The 19,780-nt window shown below is 33.3% G+C and overlaps 1 protein-coding gene across 1 annotated transcript in view; it reads left to right on the forward strand.

Annotated features, from left to right (window-relative positions):
* CNTLN (centlein) overlaps positions 1 to 19,780 on the forward strand; it is a 201,423-nt gene that overhangs the window by 159,376 nt on the left and 22,267 nt on the right. Inside the window, exons 20-24 of the mRNA XM_026073572.1 lie at positions 9,484 to 9,648; positions 12,491 to 12,588; positions 14,316 to 14,442; positions 16,099 to 16,236; positions 16,617 to 16,802. Coding sequence (XP_025929357.1) covers positions 9,484 to 9,648; positions 12,491 to 12,588; positions 14,316 to 14,442; positions 16,099 to 16,236; positions 16,617 to 16,802 — 714 coding nt within the window. The remainder of the gene's footprint in view (positions 1 to 9,483; positions 9,649 to 12,490; positions 12,589 to 14,315; positions 14,443 to 16,098; positions 16,237 to 16,616; positions 16,803 to 19,780) is intronic.

Genomic DNA, 19,780 nt, shown 5'->3' on the forward strand with positions numbered 1-19,780 from the left:
TTGCACAAAGGGAATAGCCATTTGTTGGAGCTTGCATCCTACTCCCACTCTCTGCCCATTCCCACAGCCCCTTGTTTAAGCTTGGATTTCAAAGTTACTGCTGATGCTCTGTTGTTCTGGCTATGGATACTCCCTTTAACTACAGGAAGAAACCTCAAAAGGCGTGTACATAGCCAGGAGTGAAAACCAGTAGAGCACAGCCTTTCTCATCATGGTATCAAGGTAGATACCCAAACAATTTGAAAGAATTAGATTTTTTTTCTTCTATTTAGGCATGAAAGAATATGAGTAAAGAACAAAAAGCATCTTCAGCAGCCATAAAAAAGGAAAATGTTATCAGCTAAGTCTACTTTTGAGACACAAAATGGTAACTGAGAGCCACGCCTTATGTTCCTTTTTCTCATGGTTATCTACAGCATTCCTCCTTGGGACTGTCCTGCCCAGAAGGAAGAGTGCCATTTTCCTCTGTCTCAGATCCCCAGTTGCTGCAGACTAAAGTGCAGCTCTGGCTCACAAAGTCAGAGGGTCATATTCTTCTGGTCCCACAGGAAGAATTTTTTGTTTTTGAAGCCATGTTTGTGAACCTAAAATGTCTGGACCTAATGGACTTGGTTACTGCTAGAGGAGGTAGAAGGATGTTTCTACTTCCTTGCTGATACGCTACACCATCTAACTTGCTCCTAAAGTGGCTTTGGCAATTAATGAGGTGATCATGGACTGTGCTCATAGCTTCTGTTATGTGCTTGTTTGTTTTACCACACTCCAGGCTACCTTTGATGCCTAATGTGGCAAGAACTGCTTCAGTTTCTTTCTCAGTAATGAAGACTGCATGACTAGTCATTGCATGTCTCACAAAATTCACAAGCACTGGGAAAGGACTGATCGCATGGTGGCTGAACAGGTCTGCCCATGCACAGTTTTCTATTAGTCCAGGGATTCAGAGGTGATCCTGTGACCCTTGGGGTATTATTTGTACCAAAGGGAAATACATAAGCCTTCTTCTATGCTCTTATCTCAGTGAAGTAAGCAGAATGGAATCAGAAAAATACTAAGAGATGACAGCTGTAGATCTGGTTCAAGCTGGGACCTTGAATTGCAGGGATTAGGCAAAACCTCAATGTTGTCCTCAAACTGAGTTCATATGTGTAAAAAGAATTAATTGCCCAAATGAGTCATAATATTGATGATAATCATGATAAAGGGAAACTATATTTCATTTTGTACATTAGCCCCAAAACATAGCTTTTTCTCATATGGTCTCTTCAGATATTTAATATATAATATAAGAGATACTTTACCTTAAACTGTTCATTTATGGCTGTAATTTTAGCAAGGGTTCCAGTGATAACATAAATTATAGGATTAAAGATAAGACTGTGGGGGTTCATTTACAAGAATCCAGGGATGAATTACCATTTTAATTTATATGCAATACATTTTAGAGGTAATTTTTAATGTAATTTCTGCTTTTGAAAAATATCCTTATTGCCTCCCCCACTACTACCTTTTAATGTTTGTCATCAGATTCCTCATACCCATCAGGAAGGGATTGTATTATACCTTATTTTTTTATATAGAAAAACAACATGTAAATAATGCCTTTTTATTTATACAGTAGCCACTTTGTGTGATTAGAAAAATTCTAATTCATTATCTTTTTTATTAATTATCTTTTTATTATCTTTTTTAATTATCTTTCTTTTCCAGCCCTTTATTGTGTATCTGTTTGTCCTCCTCAGTGAGAACTTTTCCAGTAGTTATATTTGTTAATTGAGTGTGTGCATAAAATATTTTGCTTTTACACAGCTATCCACATGAAAAATAAAACAAAGACACATTTTTTCAGCTTTTGTAGCTAGTTGAAGTAGTTAAATGAAATGTTTAAATAATTATATATATTTAAATCAAGAACTATGTCTAGAAATTTGTTCCTTGAATACTGCAATACACCTCTGAGAATACCTCACATATGCTTATTTTTAGTTGTCCCTTTATCTCAAAATACGTGTACCACCTACTCAAACCTTTGTATCTTTTTAGACATGCTTTTTGTAAGTTGACAGAAAACAGTCTTTAACAGTTGAAAAGTTCAGATTTAAGTAAACAAACGATATTTGAAGACGAAGCCAGAGTGTGAGAGGTGGAACAACTTTCTCYGCAAGCACAGAATTCCTGCCCACTCAGATCTGAGATGCAGAAGTGTTTCAATAGAAAATGGTTTGCTCTCTCTAAAATAGATGGAAATGAGGAGTGGTTAAACTAATATTTCACCATTCTTTCAGCTGTTTTGTTTCTTTCTAGCTTATATATTCTTTTTAAAAAAATTTAGTTTTTAAAGATATAAATCTGTATGCTTTTGAAATAAGTACATGAATCAACAAAGTTTAAAAATATTCTTTAAAATAGTGTTTTAATTTTGGTTTCTCTCTATTTCATGTGAGCTATACAAAAAACAGATGGAAGCATTATTAATTTTTTTCCCCTAATGAGTTTTAGTGCAGCATATTTGTATGTGTTATCTGAAACATATGAATACTTAGTATTGCTGCTGTTAAATTCGTAATGAGTTGTAGGGATTATGAAATTCCCTGACTGGCTTTCATGCAAGTAGTTCATTTGCAGTGCTTAGATGTGTTAAGATTAAGCAAGGGGAATATGGCAAGCACTATCCCTGACCCTAGATGAAAAATTCAGATTTCTAGCTTTATGAATTTGCCTCAGCACTAGTGTTTGGTCAAAATCAGGGAAATACTGCATAACCCTGCAAGAAACCATGCAGTGAAACCTGGTCCGAATTATAAAAGATTGCATGGATTCTGTGTTTTATGTTGAGAATTTTTTAGTGAATAAAGAGATATGGATATTTTTTGGTGAATATGCACCAGATGGAAATCTTTGCTTACCTATACCAATACCTAATATGCTCATACATGTTATGTATTTGAATAACCAAATCCACTTGTATTTCTATGAATAGTAATGGTGGGTACATGGAAATATTAGTTTTGTACTTCAGTCATATGTTCACAAATGACATGCTATAATGTTCAGATATTTTAAAGTGAGACARAGTGTTATGAAGTATCTCCTGTTATGTTTCTATTTTGAATCTAATTGTAGTAAAACTTACTTTGATGTACAGTTTTGTGTCAGTGTAGATATTAGAAGATATACTTCTAATAGGTTAAAACATGAAATATATAAAATATAATATTAGATACTTTAATCTCAAATATTTTCCCCTCTTTTTAAGGAGTATTAATTTTTTAAGTTCTGTAATTCTTTATCTGGAGAAGTTAAAGCCTTTAGGCAAGGTGCTACACAATTGTAACATCTGTATATTCTGGCAGTTTGCATCTCCATAGTGGAAGCTCTGTCTCTGCAAATATTTAAGTAAATAGTTATGTCTTAATGACAATAGTGATGTTAGTAAAGTTACGTACATAACTTAAAGTTACTTTTGAATTTTCAAGGACAGATGGAGTGGTGCATCTTCTTTAATGCTAAAGTGAAATATGTTTTTAATGTGTACAGAAAGTGGGCGTGGGACACAGCAATATTTACTCATGCAGAGATATAAAATAAAATTGGTAGAAAGTGCAGGCTGAAATTGAATTACTGCAGGTCAAAACCCTTTAACTTTGAATTGCTGTTATTGTTATAGAGCTGATTTTTTCAGAAACATTTTCATCATATTAAAAAATGGTCTGTTACCTATATTACTACTAAGTTTATTCTTATTTTGCATAATTTATTTGAAAAATCTTAATTGTACAATATGCAGTTCTGTACTCAGGCTTGTCTGTTATTTATACTGGCAGATGATTTTTTTTGAGAATTGGGCCCAGAATATATTGCTTTGATCCATTTATACTTAAGTGTTGTTCTCTATCATAAAAAGAGGTGTTTTGGTCTTCATCTATGTGGTATTGTAGTCCTTTACAAAAAGAGAAATTAAGAAAAGTTAAAATGGATCTATCTGCACCTGATTTTATTGGCTTTTTTCTCTTTTTTGATTTCATAAAATGCCATACCCACATCAAATGGTGCTAAGGTAGCCTTTTTTAAACTATGTATTAAATTTTAGATTTGTACGGACAGAATTTTGATGTAAAATAATGGCATTAGAAATTTCAAATAAAACATTTGTTTATGAAGTGGTATACAGTAAATAGCCCTTTATAAAGGGTGATTACTCTGTGTATTTGAGGAATACTAAAACATGATTGACACTCAAAGACTTTGAAAAGAATCTTTGTTTGTTAGTCATTACAGCTTTATTTGCAATAATATCTGGGGTTTATATTTTTTTATGTAAAAACCCATTCTGTAGATAACAGTGTACGCATTGCTTTTATGAAGTAGATAAATAGCATTTGGGTTACAGTGACATTATCAATAGGACAACTATATTTTTTCCTTAGTAAAATACCTGAGATAAGAGGTATATCTCTTATCTGCATGCTGATATCTGTATTTCTCTACTGGGAACTAATTTAAACACTTCATGAGAGATTGACATTTTCAGTGCCTTAAACATTCTTAAAAGCTGCTTTGTTCATTGCAAACCATATTTAGTATGACCTCATAAAAATGTAGCACGCCTCAAGTGTCATGCCTGTCTTTACTATGCACACTGGAGCTATGTTCATCTATACTAGACAACAGCACTTCAAGGAAAGATTTTTTTTTCTTGATAGGCAATTAGCAGTAATTAGGAAGATTCACCTCAATAAGATGTCAACATCACATTGTTTAAAAAAGTTGAATGTCAGTGGCTTTAAAAGAGTTTTTTCCCTGACACATAGGTATGGCATGTGAAACATGAAATGTTAATTTAACTTTTCTGCTTATTATTCATGCACAATATTATTTTGTCATTCACATACTGCACTGACAGAGTGCAAAGGGTGTTAAAATAGTGCTGCTAGAATAAAAAGAGGATTAATCTACCATTGGCCAATTAGCCAAAGGGTACTTAATGGTCTCTAAAGGCTACTGAAGTCTAACAACTAGCTAAAGCACTGGCAAAAAGTCCTCTATATTACCTTCATTTACTTGATATTTTGTGAAACAGAGTCAGCTGCTGCTAACTGCATTTGGCTGAAAATAATTTATAACTGAGTGATATGGTAGATTTTACTAAAATTTCAGAAGAATCAGTGACAACTTTTGCATTTTAGAACTTTCTTGCTTTTTGGGGGGTGTTTAGTTCACCTTGGAGATAGGATATTAAATCACTGAAGACTATTATTTCACATTTTTCTTCATAACTGGAATACTGAGTAGTCAGCCACATACAGCCCTTGCATGAAGAAAACTTCTACTGAGGCTTTGAAGTCCAAACGGGTATATTTGCCTTTTCTCTGTAATACATGATCATGTGTTAAGGATGCAGCACAGTTGGCTTTTTAGTCTGGTATTTGTATCAACTTTTTCATGTTTTCAGATAGCTATATACTATCTTTAATAATTTTAACTTTGTTTTCTGGAACCCATAAAGCAGCTGGAAGTTTTGATTCTGTTGACAATAGAGCAACGCATAGTCAAGATTAAAAATTTGGCCTTGGATATTCTAAATAGGATCATCGTTATGTTATAATAGCATTTGCTCGAGTGTGTAAAATCCTAGCTATCTAATTCTGTGCCTGCAAGTATGTTTTTAAAAGTTCTTTCATGATATATGTGTGCAATAAGTACTACCTATCTTACATATTTTCTTCACAATCAAGCTAAAGCTGTGAGAGAATAGCATTCTTAGCATTCTGTTTTAAAAAATTCAGTCAAGCACTGTTAAGTTTTAAAATGGAACTTCATACAGGGGCTACACAGTATAATAAAATGTATTTCATTAACTACTGTAGAAAGGTTTCTTAGAAAAAGACCCAGCAATCTGTTGAATTCTAGTCTATTAAGACATCTCTATGCATGTTGTAATGTTTTGAGCTGCCTAGATTATGGAATGGGAGGCTTCATAGCAAATATGAATTTTACACATTTGAGGATATTTATATTGGTTATATTTATAGTTGAATTATTCTAATAAAATGAGTAATAAAATCAGATTATCTCATTGCTTGAAAAGGATTTCAGGTTTACCTGATTTATGTCCTATTTTATAATTCTCAGTAGAAATATACTCTCTATATAATATATTCTGCAAATATAAATATATGAGGTCATGTACCTCACAGCAGTAACAGTACAGTAGCAACGACCACCCACAGAAATCTCTTTTTCCAGTTGCAGTAGGAAAGTAACTCTGCTGTAGACTGAACTAGAAAGCCATCCCAGGGATGCTGCGATGCAGAGGAGCGATGGGCCATTCCAGGAGGTTCCTGCATTAAAGCACTGGGCTTTCCGCATAGCTGTCTGTCTGAGCAGAGGGCTTATGGTATAAAGCCTTGCTGAGTCATTAAGTTTTACTTTGACTACATAGAAAATGAGATTTCATCACTTATCCCTTTGTGTACAGTATTACAAAGTGTATTGTGTACACCAGGAACAAGGAGATTAAGATAGATGGATGTTAAAATATTAAATCTATAAACATCTGTTAAGCCAAAACACTCTGGAGGAGGTGCAGCAGACAAAGGCCGCTACATCTTGGAGGAACAGCGGTAGCCTGCCTTTACAAACATCTGGTCTAGCTGGTGTTTAAGATTCTACCTTTCATCCTAGTGACCTCTTCCCCAGGAATAAATCCTTTTCACTCTGTCACTCAGAATTTACGTGCATGGTAGGACACTCAAGGAAGAAACAGTGTTTAGAAAAAAAGAACAAAAGGCTTGACTTAAAACATACACAACAGGACAATGAACTTATCATTTACTTATTTAAGAAATAAATGCAAGGAATATCTTTTAGGCATAAATAGGGTATTCATCTGGGATGGGACGGGATGGGACTTCTTTTTGATTTTCACATCCTACATACATTTATATGGAATTTTCAGGTACCGTTGCATGGTATTACATATATAAGTATAATGCATCATAAGTATTAAGAACAAAAACGCAACCAACCTGTAACACTGTTGACATGGTCTCCAGTTATTGGAGGCAAACTTCCTGATGGGTATTTTTGATTGCAATTGCATGTCTGGCCTTGTGTGCTGTTGCAAGTTGAGGGCCTTTTGTCCTCAGTATTGCTTTCACTTCACCCCTCTTGTTCTGATGTTGTTACTGCATTTAATATCTCTATACATTCATATTTGAAATAATTTTTTCTATCTTCTCCCTTAAGTRAGTTCTGTAACTGACATAGCACTGTCATCTTTGGCACACGTCCCATAAAGGTGCTTCCTTTTTCAGTTTATTTGCTATCATTTTTGTGAATGTGGCCACTCCAACCATGGCATTTCTAGAACTTACGGGTTTTGCCTGCAGTAGTAGTCTTAAATAGCCTAAGAAACTTAAGCTAAGTCACAAGCTATCTTGGGCATATATGGGGSCTTCTCTAATTTTAATCAAAGATATTGATTTTTTTTTTTTACTTTTCTTTTTATGAATAATTTATTATAGAAACACTGAATCATGAAATTCTGTATGTAGAAATATTGGCTATACTAGACAAATTAACCTAATGCTTATATTTTTTTTCTCTACCACATTTTCCTGTACTACTGCTCTTTCAGTTTTTTAAAGTAGGCTTCCTTTTGTATTTACCCACATTGTATTAATTGAGGGAATAATATAACAGATTAGGGAATAGCCAGTCAGAAAATACATTAACACTATTTGTCTGTTGCTTAATAATTACAGAAGACTGAGAAGGGAATGAAAGATTGACCCTTTTGCTAAGGATAGTACTGATTTCAGATATATATGTATAGTTCCCACTGGCTTTGATAAATGCACCAAGTGTAGAAATACTCTTAGAGTTCTAACTTTAAACATAGAATGCATTTTCTTGTATCCATAACAATTTTTAAGCTCATGTAAAACATGTAAACATGCCCATGTTATTGGTAATGGAAGTAAACATGTCCATAAATTGTATTTCTTTTATTTGGATAAGTATGTGATACTCAGATAATCTGTGTGGAAATGCGTGTGTGTATAAATATGTGTATGTAAAATGTGCTCTTATATTTCAAACAATGTAAAATCCAAATTTGAATTAAACATTAAATGTTTTGAAATAGAACAATATCTTTAACCTGCTCTCACCCATGTTATTTTATGTACCCAAATATAATCAGGCATACATTTAGTTGTTTGAAGGTGTAGTATCTTCTCCAGTTTCTAATCAGGATTCTTCACAAAGGAAGATTTTTTTTTTTCCTCTGATAAATTTCAATATCATTTTGTATAACTGTTCCTTATGTTAAACTGCCATATTATAATTTTTTGGAGAATAATAAAGTAGTACTGTAGTTACCTCTTAAAGAGCAGAGTTATTAGGCCATTAAAGCTTGGTGGCTTTCTGCTGACTACATATTGGTGATAGATAAGCACTAGCTTCAAGATAATTTCAGTTCCCCTTTTCACAGAAGAACATTCAATATTATTTAAATTAAAATTAATATTTTATTTTTAAAATTACCTCTTTAAGGATTACTGTGATATATATTGTTATACAGATTAAATAATTCTCGTCAGTTGTCAATCAAGTGTAACAAGCCTGAGAGTGAGTTTGCATGTTATTTATTTGAACTAAATCCCTAACAAGCTTCGTCTGCTAATTGGACTTAACATTTATGTTGCTAAATGAGAAATATTTTGGCTGCAGTATAGGGTGGTAAGACCTACCCAGTGGAATAAACAACTAACATCTGTTATCCTGTCCTGCTCCAGCTTGGCTTTTACCAGTTAAGTACCTCAGCCCTAGAGTCAAGGTTATGGAATATGTGGTTCTCTGGCTATGGTGCATATATGTGAAAGGAAAGAAATAACATGAGTAAAGACCAGCCAACCAGAAGATATTTAGTGCAGCTGGTCCACTTTGCTTTAACCTCTACAAGCCCTACAAATATCAAAACAAAAGCCAAGAGGATGTATGTTTTATAGCAGTTGTCAACACAGCAGTTCCAGTGAGCTTACAATGGTCACCATTAAAACAGATTTGACATTTAACCACCTTTAATATGCCTTGGTGCCTGAGACACCTTGGTATTTCYTCATGCTCAGTATAGAATGTAATTGTAGAATCCCAGAAGCTTCTAGGTAAACATGTTTTAACAGTAACCACTCTTAGTTTTATATAATAATTTTTGCCTGTCATGGTAAAAATATAAATACACAGAATCAAACTTGAATCAGTTTGTCTTTCAAAAAAATCAGATTTTTTAATACTAGTTTACTTCTCTTTTCTGCAAGATTTGATCTTTACTTGAATTCAGCCAACAACTATGCAATATAAAATATAGATGGTATATAGTGTTTCATTTTTCTTGAATTCTAACCACAAAAGTATCTCATGTGATCAAGCAGAAATATTTTTGAGTTGCAATTGTGATTCTTTCTTCTGTTTGTAAAACAGACGTTGACCTCTGACTTGGCCAAGTGGCAACAAGAGAAGGAAGATTTACAGGGAAAGCTGAAGTTGACAGAACATCTGTCTCAAACTGCTAGCAAGAACGAAGCAACACCAGCTCCCTCAAAGAACGTAGATTTAGAGATGAAACAGCTGCAGTGCAAACTGAAGGTGACAGAACAGATTATCCAATGCTGAGGATAATTCACATGAGCTATATTTCATAAACTGGGTCAAGCAGATATACATATACACCCACATATGCACATCRTTTATAAAGGCTAACCTATGATTAGTAACATAGGTGTTAAATCTTTGATATTAAATAGAAATGTGGTCACTACCATGTGATTTAACAGTTGCAATTAAAACACCTTTTGCAGATCCAATAGGACAGACTGGGGGGCTTGCTGAATTTTCACGCAATGACTAAATGCATCTTGTTGAAAAGTGCTGTGGAATTACTTTAAAGGGAATTTTGGTTATTTCTTGCTTCTGCTAAGGAGCTAAACAATAGCTATCTATGAAATGGGAGAAAGAAATCAGATTGATTGTATAGCTCATGTAATGTTATGTTATCCATATGTCATTTCTTGTTTTCAAAGAGGGATCATTCTTTTTTGCAGTTTTGGTAGAAGTAGCAGTAGTAACCATAGTAAATGAAAGGATAATTTTAAAATATACTCTTGCATAGAGATGAGGGCAGCAGAGAGTAGCACTGTCAAGGCACATAATCTGATTTATTGTAAGTATGAAAAGTTCCTATAAGAAAGAGGTCTTGAGAGCATAAAAGCTTTTTTTGAGTGTTGATTTTAGATTTGGTTTTGCCTAATCGGCTACTCAGTGCTAACTTCCTTTAACTAGGGTTAGCCTGCAGTGAGTGTCATCTTTATCCAGAAATCTAGTAGTCAGTTGCTCTGTGAATGTAAGTAAGATAACAAAATGATGATTTTTCCTGTAAGCTACTCAGAAAGTAATGCTGATGCTAAAAACTTCCATATCTGTCTGCTACACGTAAACTGCAAAATACATTGTTGAAATTCAGAGGTTTTTTGCTTCCACAGCAGTGTCTATCACATCAGCCTGTATGAATCTGATGTCAAAAATTCTAACAAAGCTTTTGGTTCCTTTTTAAAGAAGGGTTACATTTTAAATGTAAAAAATAAACTGTTTATGCAAAGCTCAGTTTAAAAGGTGCAAAACAAAATCTGTGGCCCCCAAATCTAGATTAATCGAGTGAATCTACTGGTAGATGAATAGGGTGTGTTTTGACTATAATGGCCTCAGAAGCTACTCTAGATCAAGTTACTGAAATTGTTGCCCTGTTGCCTTATTTTGACCTGATGATTTTTCAAGAATTAAAGTCCTGCAAGTCACTTTGAGCAGAAGAAATGGACAAAAGTTGTGAAGTGTTGTTTGGGGTTATCTAGCACACTTACAAAGGACATACAAAGTTATTTCACTGAATATGTCAATGTGCAATCCACAAAAGATTTCCTTATAGCTCCAAACCTCAAAGTACTTTTTTATCTTTTGATTATTTTTTTCTCAGAGCTATCTATGCAATGTTTGTTTGTTTTATGTAATGATTCCTTGTAAATTTGCCAATGGGAGGAAATGTGTTAGGTTGGGTGGTGTATCTGGAAGAAAAATATCTAAGCATATGCATTTGCTTCTGAGCATGTGCAGAGGCCCTTCTGAGTACTTAAGTTCATATCTGATGTGTAAACCATATAACTGGGTGCATGCTTCATGCTAATGAAGTTCAAACTCAACAAGCAGGTCTCAGGAAACTCAGGAATATTGTGTTACCATATATCATTTTAACAATTTTCTGGTAATACCTAACATTGTAATAACAGTAAATAGACTAGACAAGTTATTAAGAGCAATATTTTACATCTAACTGTGCACACAAGAATATATACTCCCCTTGAGGTGCAGAGTGTTATGTACAATACTTCCATTAATGTTAATGGGTGTTACAAGTCTGCACTGAGCAGAGAAATTCTCAAGTATCTTTGTTTATAGCGTGTCTGATCTGTTCACTCATGGTTTATATAAAATGAGTAAAATCCCCAAGCTTTAGCGCAGTAACTGAACTTGCAAAAAAGCGTGCATATGAGTTGTGCACACTCTTCACACATGTGAATCCTTTGGCTACACCTTCTGGAATTTTGAAATCTCTTGTGTGTTCTTTTTTGAGGTACCGTTTACAGAAATTGCTCTCAAAGCTATGGTTAAATTGCTAAGATGGCTACTTAGTTAAATTAATCTACGTATAAATTTTGAGTAGAGTATCTGTGTGTTCACATGAATGAGTTGAGGTGTTTTTTTGCTTCCTAAAATATACAGTGAGGAAGAACCAACAACTGAAAATTGCATAAGCATTCACTGGAATTACAAATGGCTCAGAGTTAGGAGCACATACCTTTTTTTGTTACAAGAATGAAGGATTTGTGTTTGTACAGCTGAATACAATTGTCTTTGTCTTCTGCTTTGAGTTTTAAGGGACAGAAAAGCAAGAACTACTATTGTAGGTTGTCTTGTACTTTCAAATTCACAAGATCAAAGGGATTAATGGAAACCATTGCTTTATAGATGTAGTCCTCTAGTGCTCTAGAACTATACCATTCAAGGATATAGTTCAAAGAAAGATCTGATTTTATTTCTCTTCTTTCCTGTTACCTTTTCAGTTGACCACGCTATGCAAGAGAAAATTTGGTCCTGTTAGGTGCGGTGAGCCTGCACGTGTCCTGGGGAGCATATATTAATCATGTATCATTGTAGCTATGGAAAAGTACTGATTTTGAGTATATTTCCGAGGAAAAGACTTTTGCTTAATGAAAAGTGAGAATACTCTTTTTGTAGAGTAAAACAGATTCCAATTGATGTTTAACAACATTCATAAAATACATCAAGGTTTACAGAAACCATTGTTTGAAGCAAATTTACTGTTGGCTGAGATCAAATTTAATCTTATTTATTTATATTTTAATATTTTTCAACATAGAATTCGAATAATGAAATCACTAAGCAATCAACCACCATTAAGTCACTGAAAAATGAAGTCCAGGAAAAAGAAGAACGGATGCAAGAACTACAACTAAAGTATGTTCACTGTTCTATCCGTTGTGTTTGGTGCCACCCAGTGGCAGCTGTATAATTGTTACATTAACCATTCTGAAATAGATTTTTAAGAGAATCTTTTCTTCCTCTTTTCTTTATATATATATAATCTTGTAGACTCTTACAGTTTTTTAGAAACTGGAACAGTACTTACTAAGATTGCATTTTGTTTAAGCTGATGAGTGATTAGCTAGCTACAGTATCTGCATTGCAATAAGGATACCTTAAATCAGAATTCAGACCCTAGAGTGGACATTTTTATCCTTGATGTAAGTCTAAATGAATTCCTCAGCACTGTTAAACATAGTGTTTCAAATACAGTAATTCTTTGCCTAGGGGCTAAGAGACATGTCAAGGTTTAGATGCTTAAACAAGATTAAACATCCACTCTTATTTTCATAAAATGCAGAAGGACAGTTGTATTTGTTTCTATTTGAATTGATTAAGGTTTACTTCATTTTGAAATTTGCATGTATTGGTGCATAGTATGCAACTGAGATTTTTGTTCTACCTACTTACTTTAATTGACTGTTCTTCAATTATATTACTATATAAACATAACCCATTAGTATATATGTGCACTTCTTGCCTGTCCCAGGGTTTAACTCCTCTAACAGTTCTTTTTTTTTTATTTGTAGAAAAAATGCAATTCATTTTTTTAATTTGTTTATTTGAAAAGCAGAGAGTTCTTAAAGTGGTTGAATGGTTTTATAGTCTATTAATTTCTGTTTAAAATAAAACTGAAGAAATCTTCTACTGTAGTGTTTCAACTTAAATTTAAAATGGAGCTATTGATTTTCATACTTCTTTTATAATAATGTAAATACTGTTTTTTGCATAAACTGTAAGATCTAATCGCCAAAAAAAATGAATAATATGAATGTAAAATAGATTGAAGAGTTTTTAAGATGTTCTTCTTGTTCATATTTATATGGTATTGACATGATATCAACAATATTTTATTTCTGAACATACTGCTATCATTCATTTTGCCTTTATTATAAAAAAATCACCTGTCTGAACATATTCAAAAAATGCTTATGTTTATTTTGAAAATGTTAATTTGTACTCTGTTGAATCATTATGTAAGACATAATTTTCTCAAATACAGATCATGTCATAGTGTATGAGTTTCCTTTTTTAATAAGTTGCTGTGAAAAATGCTGATGTTATTTCTAGATTTTGCAGTTTTTAAGACAAATTATCTTACCTGACTTTATGATATTACAGTTCAGCAAAATAGCAATTTTTTCCTGTATTTCTATGTGTTATTCAGTTGAATGAATTCCCTCCCCCCCCCCCCGCCAAAAAAGAATTTTGTGCAAAAGAATGCTTGAAATATATCTGCTTCAGGCATCAAAAAGAATTAATTCATTTAACTTTTTTTTCAGCAGATTTTTAAAGTGTCAGTGTACAAAAATATTATGCTTTCAGATGGTATAATTTAATTAGAGCATAAAGTACAGCAAAAAAGCAAAGGAACATTGTATATTTAGAAATAGGTCTATTAGATAAGAAACTTGATACTGTCTTTGATGATTGGGAATAAGGTAAATCACAAGAATTACATCAACTTTTATTTAAAAAAAATTCTAAAGCTACAAGAATGGTATTTTGTCCACTGCGTTCATACTTTTTAGCTGCTTAGAGTAATATATTAACAGTATTTTGTAACAGTGACTGCAACGTTACTTTTCCCCTTACTCTAGGATTTCTCGAATGGAGAGGGATCTTAATATGAAAAGACATTTGATAGAAGACTTGAGGTCTCGGCTAAAAGCAAATCAAGAAAATGAGAAAACCTGTAATGAAACATTACAAAGTCTTGAAAGAAAGGTACTTCTTATTTCCTAATTATAGTCTTATTAAAGTAAAAGCTGGTGGATTTGCAGAAGTTAGTTAAACATGGTATACATATTAAATCAATATAATGCTTTAAGCAAACAACATATAGTTAATTTAAGTGTGTAATTCCCTGCACTGTAATTTGTCTGAGATCAGTATATGATGATAGCTTGAGTGTATTCAGCATAATTTAATGTATGTTCATAAGAAGTGTAATTAAATATTGAAGTATTCAGAAAACTGAGTTGCAAGGATTTGCTGTAAGTAGTAGGATGTAGTTTTATGCACTCTAACTTCATAAAATACAGTGAACCTGAAACAAGGATGATTTTACGTGATGTATGGAAATGAAATCTGCACATCTCCTGGCTATACTGGTTAAATGTTTACATATGTTAATCTGTTCTCTACTGCACTGTTATAAATGATTTACAGTTCTACTTTGGTTTTAACATTTAATATAATTCTATCTGTATAGATAGAGCTTACTATCTGTAGCAAGTTATTTTCCCCTCCAGAATTCTCAGAAAATTTCACTGAAGCTAGAACTTAAGTATGGCATGGCATCTTTGTCTATTATCCAAGTAATACTTTACACTTTAGCCTTTAATTCCTGAAAAAGATTATGACATCTCATTGTCTGTGAGGTTATGCAGTGTATTATGCAGCGGATGACCCCAAAACAGAAATAAACAATTTGTCAGTTAGCTTTTATTTTCCTAAAATGTGGGCGCTTGCTGCATAGCACAGACACTACCTCTGCTTGCAGTCATTAAGCACTTTCAGCTCTAGAGAGAGATACTGTCTTACCCTCTGTGCCAAAGGTAAGGTGTTATTAAGAAATCTTCAGCCAGAGTGTGAAAGCACAAGTAAGCGAGGGAGATAAAGAAATGAGAGAAATACCTAATTTTGTTTTTAGAGAAACGATTTAGAATGGAATGATGTACTTTAATCTTATTCTTTGAGTGTTTTGAACGTTACATATTTGATCATCCGCAGAAACAAATTCCATACATTTCTTTGATTATTAATTATGGAAAATCAACTTGATAAATGTGACATTATCTTCACCAGAAGATAAGAGAAATTCCCTAATACTTGAAACTGTCTGGACAACTCTATGATTAATACTGTCAGAAGAGCTGAATGAATTTCTTGGAGCATTCTTTTATTTCAGCTTACCCCAAATCAATGCTTGCATTATCTGGCAAAAGTGTATTATCTAAGAGGCTATGAGGCTATTAACTTGTAGACAGTTCTCTTTTTCTCAGCTAAGTCTTAATTAGTGTCTTCTACATCTGATAGAAAAAAAGGGTGGAAACTGTGGTTCATTCACTCTTACKTTCACTGTAGCTGTGAAACATATCTAAACCTACAGCCCTGCAAATTAAGAGCTTTTCTTTATATTTAATACATGTCAAGATTTCATGTAGCAAAGCTGTGTGCATACTGATCTCTACTTGATTAGTAACAGAGATTTGTTAAAGACTACAATTTCAGAAAAATACACTTCAATCAAATAATTTGTATAATACAGACAGGTATGTCTGTAATACAGATCAATATCAAGATTGATTTTGATTTGATTTTCGCTTTTAAGTTTTGTATCTTAATAATCAAATTGCTCTTTACCTTTCTTTATTTCAGGTAAAGGCACTGACTGAAGACTGTTCAAACAAAAAAACTTCAATTGACTCACTGAAACAAAGGCTTAATGTAGCTACCAAAGAAAAATCTCAGTATGAGCAGTTGTATAACAAGGCTAAGGATGACTTGGAGAAAAAGGTATATTAGAGTTGCGATGGCTCTACTGTGGAACCTTTTAATACCTTGTTTTTAAAAGAAAAATTGCAAGGTCATCAACTTAGACTTTTTAAATACATAAAGGGAAAAAAGAACAGAACAATAGTAGTGTGTCTGTCTGATTTCATTAACTCACATGGCTGAAAATTCAGAGACACTGAAACTTATGGATGTAATGACTGAAGATGAAATTACTTTTTTCATACAAAATTACATTTTATGCAATTTCACAAGTAGAACCTACACAAGTAGAATGTTCTGTGATGTTAACATGTTAACTTTTTTTTTTTTTTTTAACTACTGTAACTCCCTGTCAGCTGTTATCATATCACTGACTGCTTTTTCTATCTGGATTATTTCAGCACCTCAAACTTACCAATCTAGAGAGCAAAATGATTGAGACTGAATGTGCTATGACTGTGCTTGAGACTACTGCATCCCAACAGCTCCATGGCTTGGCAAAACAAAGCGGTCAGGCTTTGGAAACTGTACAAAAGAGGCTTCTGCTTGCCAATGACAAAGCAGAAGAGTTCACAACGTTTGTGAAGGTTTGAATTTTGATTTTCTTTTGAGAGTCACCTAAGAAAAGAAAGTCTTGAGTGGAAGCAAAAAATTAAAAGGTCAGATAAGACTAATATTTTGGTGTGATCCCTGTTGTGGAGCAATCTTTGAGGTTCTTATGCTGGCCTGTTGTCAGCTCTGAGCTGGTCTAAAGGGAGACAAGAGCCAATGGCTCCAGATCCTTCTCTTAGTTTAGACTTCCACAATTCTTACTGGTCATCTTTTTTTATATGGCTGCCACTTGTTCCCAGGAAAAAATGCTTATCTATGTAGCTAAGTTGTTTTACTAGCTTAGTTGTATTACTCTGGAGTAAAAAAATTTCCCAATGCATTTGAGAAAATAGTTCCTATCTGTTGGTTGGTGAGAATTACCTCATCTGACACATGCATGTGCACTTATTTTATTTTAATTAATTAATTTATTTTATTACAGAAGCATTAAATGAGGAATCATCTGTCTTGCAAAATTTAAAGCAGTTTTAAAAGCAGTACATAGAATATTCTYTCCTTATTTTGGTTACGTACTCAGCAATCTGCCATAGTACATCATGCAGTAATACTGTGTCTGTGATGTTATACAGATAGCTTCCTCATACTAATTCGGTGTGAAGCTCTGCAGAACAGACTAATCTGTGTTTTATAAATTAATATTTGAAATATAAATATTATTTATTTTTATAAAATAGACACCACTGTAACACAATGCTGCAATTTACATAATTAAGAATTACAATGCTCATTTAGTATATACCTACCTTGGATTTAGCATATACCTACTATGTACCTACTTTCAAACAAGGTTATTTATTATTGAGCCATGAGACAGTTCCACTTCTTTTCTTCCCGTGGATTTCTGTAGAGATAAGCTGCTATCGGATATCTTTGAGCAAGTCCAATAACCTCCCCTGTAAACATAAGATTAAGATTTTAAAAAAGCAACTTTTCTAAGAAGCACAAATGCAAATGTAGGTTATCACAAGCAGATTGGATTTACCTAACAAAGAATGTAAGGAGAAAATTAAGGGTTGGTTTTCTTTACGTAACAGCCAAATAGAAGCATGGTAGAATGATATACCATAATTATATTGTAAACATTTCCTATATATTTTTTCCTGTTATATATAATCTTCCATTCAGGAAGGATTTTGGTACTAGAGAGAATGTGAAAGAAGTGAGTGTAAGTTGAGGGGGGGGAGAAGAGGAGAGAGGTGGCATTCTGCATTAAAAGCTCTATTACTTGTCTTTAGAGTTATTGATAACTCAGAACCACAGGATCTTGAATGCATTGGGATCAATATGCTACCYACAAAACCTGGGGGAGGGGTTGCTGGTGAGAGTCTGTTATATACAACTGGATTAAATTAGAGAGTATGACAAACTGTTAATTGGATACATATTTATAACATACAGCGTGGGTGGTTATGGGGAGCCCAATTTGGGACATGTATGCAGGTAACTGTAATTGCTAAATTGTAAAATCTAGTACTACTTTCTAAAAACTGTGGAAGATACAATCACAAACAAAAAATTACTGCATCCAAGATGCTGTAAGTCATTTTCGGACCTAATCTGTTGTTGCGTAGTACAGAGATCAGCTGTCCTGTCCTAAATTACATTCATTGGGAACAAACAAAGCACCTCAAATCAGTGGTATACATAGCTGGTGATTCAGAGCAGCTTATTTCTTTAAAGCTGTTGTGAGGAAGAATGGCTAGGAGAAAATAAGAATAGAAATTGTGCACTCCAAGAGTTTATTAGGTAACCAAAAACATAGTTCCATAATTAGAGGATAGTTCCTTATAAATGTCTACTTCAGTTTGATGGGAAAGAAAAGACAAAATTTAGAAATAAAAAGGCAATATAAAGTGAGTGGAAAATGGATTATACGCAATAAGCTGTAAATATGAGCAGCATTAGGGTATAGAGGATGGAGGAGAGGCTAAAGATATCAAGATGAAATCTGTGGATAGCAAAGCCAAGGACAGTAGTGAAGGGGAAGGATTTAAAAATGTGCTAATAGTAAGTCAAATATTGCAGACTAGATAGGACCTGTTATTAGACAAAAAATTCTTCGACTATGTAGAAAAGGTAGAAATCTTGTATGAATATTTCTGTTCAGTGTCTGGAAAGAAGGAGGCCAATGTTGTTTGAAGGTGATGAAATATTCCCAATTGGTTAGTGAGATGGAAGAGTTAAAACAATTTCTAGTAAGGAAAAGTATTTTACATTGAGAGGCTTGTATAACTTATACCTTGGTTGAAGGGATTTCTGTCCTGCCGATACTCATTTTCAATAAGTATTGAAAGTAAATAAGTATATACTCTTAATACTGGATGAGTATTTGGGTAGTCTAAAGGAAAGTTAATATTGTGTTGGTTTTCAGAAGGGGCAGTCAGGCTAGGAACTTACAGGTCAGTTAGTCTGACCTAATTTCTCAGTAAAATAAAGGAAATCTGATATGAATTTCAATTATTAAAGAATTGAAATATGGGGATAATTATACTACTTAGCATGGCTTTATGGAAAACAAGTTCTATTAAATAAACAGATTCTGGTCTCTGATTTCTTTCCCTGAAGAATGTTCCACTCAGTTGATAAAGGTTACTATTCACTGTAAAGTACTGTTTTTTAAGATGTCTGACCTAACACTCTGAGACATTCTGATAAAAAAAGGTATGCTATAGAATATCAATAAATATATGTTAAGTGGATTAAAAGTTACCTAAGTGATTGATCTGARAAGTAATTCATGAAAGTTAGGTGTTTGTAGAGTTCTGTAAAGATCAGAGCTAAACTTCATTATTAAACATTTTCACAGAAGTAGGTATTAAATCCTGATAAAATTTGTGAATGGTGTTTATGAAAGACTGATAAATAATAATAAAGGTATGGCTGAATAATGAAGGTATGGCTGTCAAGTATAACGTCAGCTAGGCTCAATAAAACATATATTTTTTTTGTTACA

Source organism: Apteryx rowi, unplaced genomic scaffold, assembly GCF_003343035.1.
Source record: "Apteryx rowi isolate R43461 unplaced genomic scaffold, aptRow1 scaffold_37, whole genome shotgun sequence".
Classification (NCBI taxonomy): Eukaryota; Metazoa; Chordata; class Aves; order Apterygiformes; family Apterygidae; genus Apteryx; species Apteryx rowi.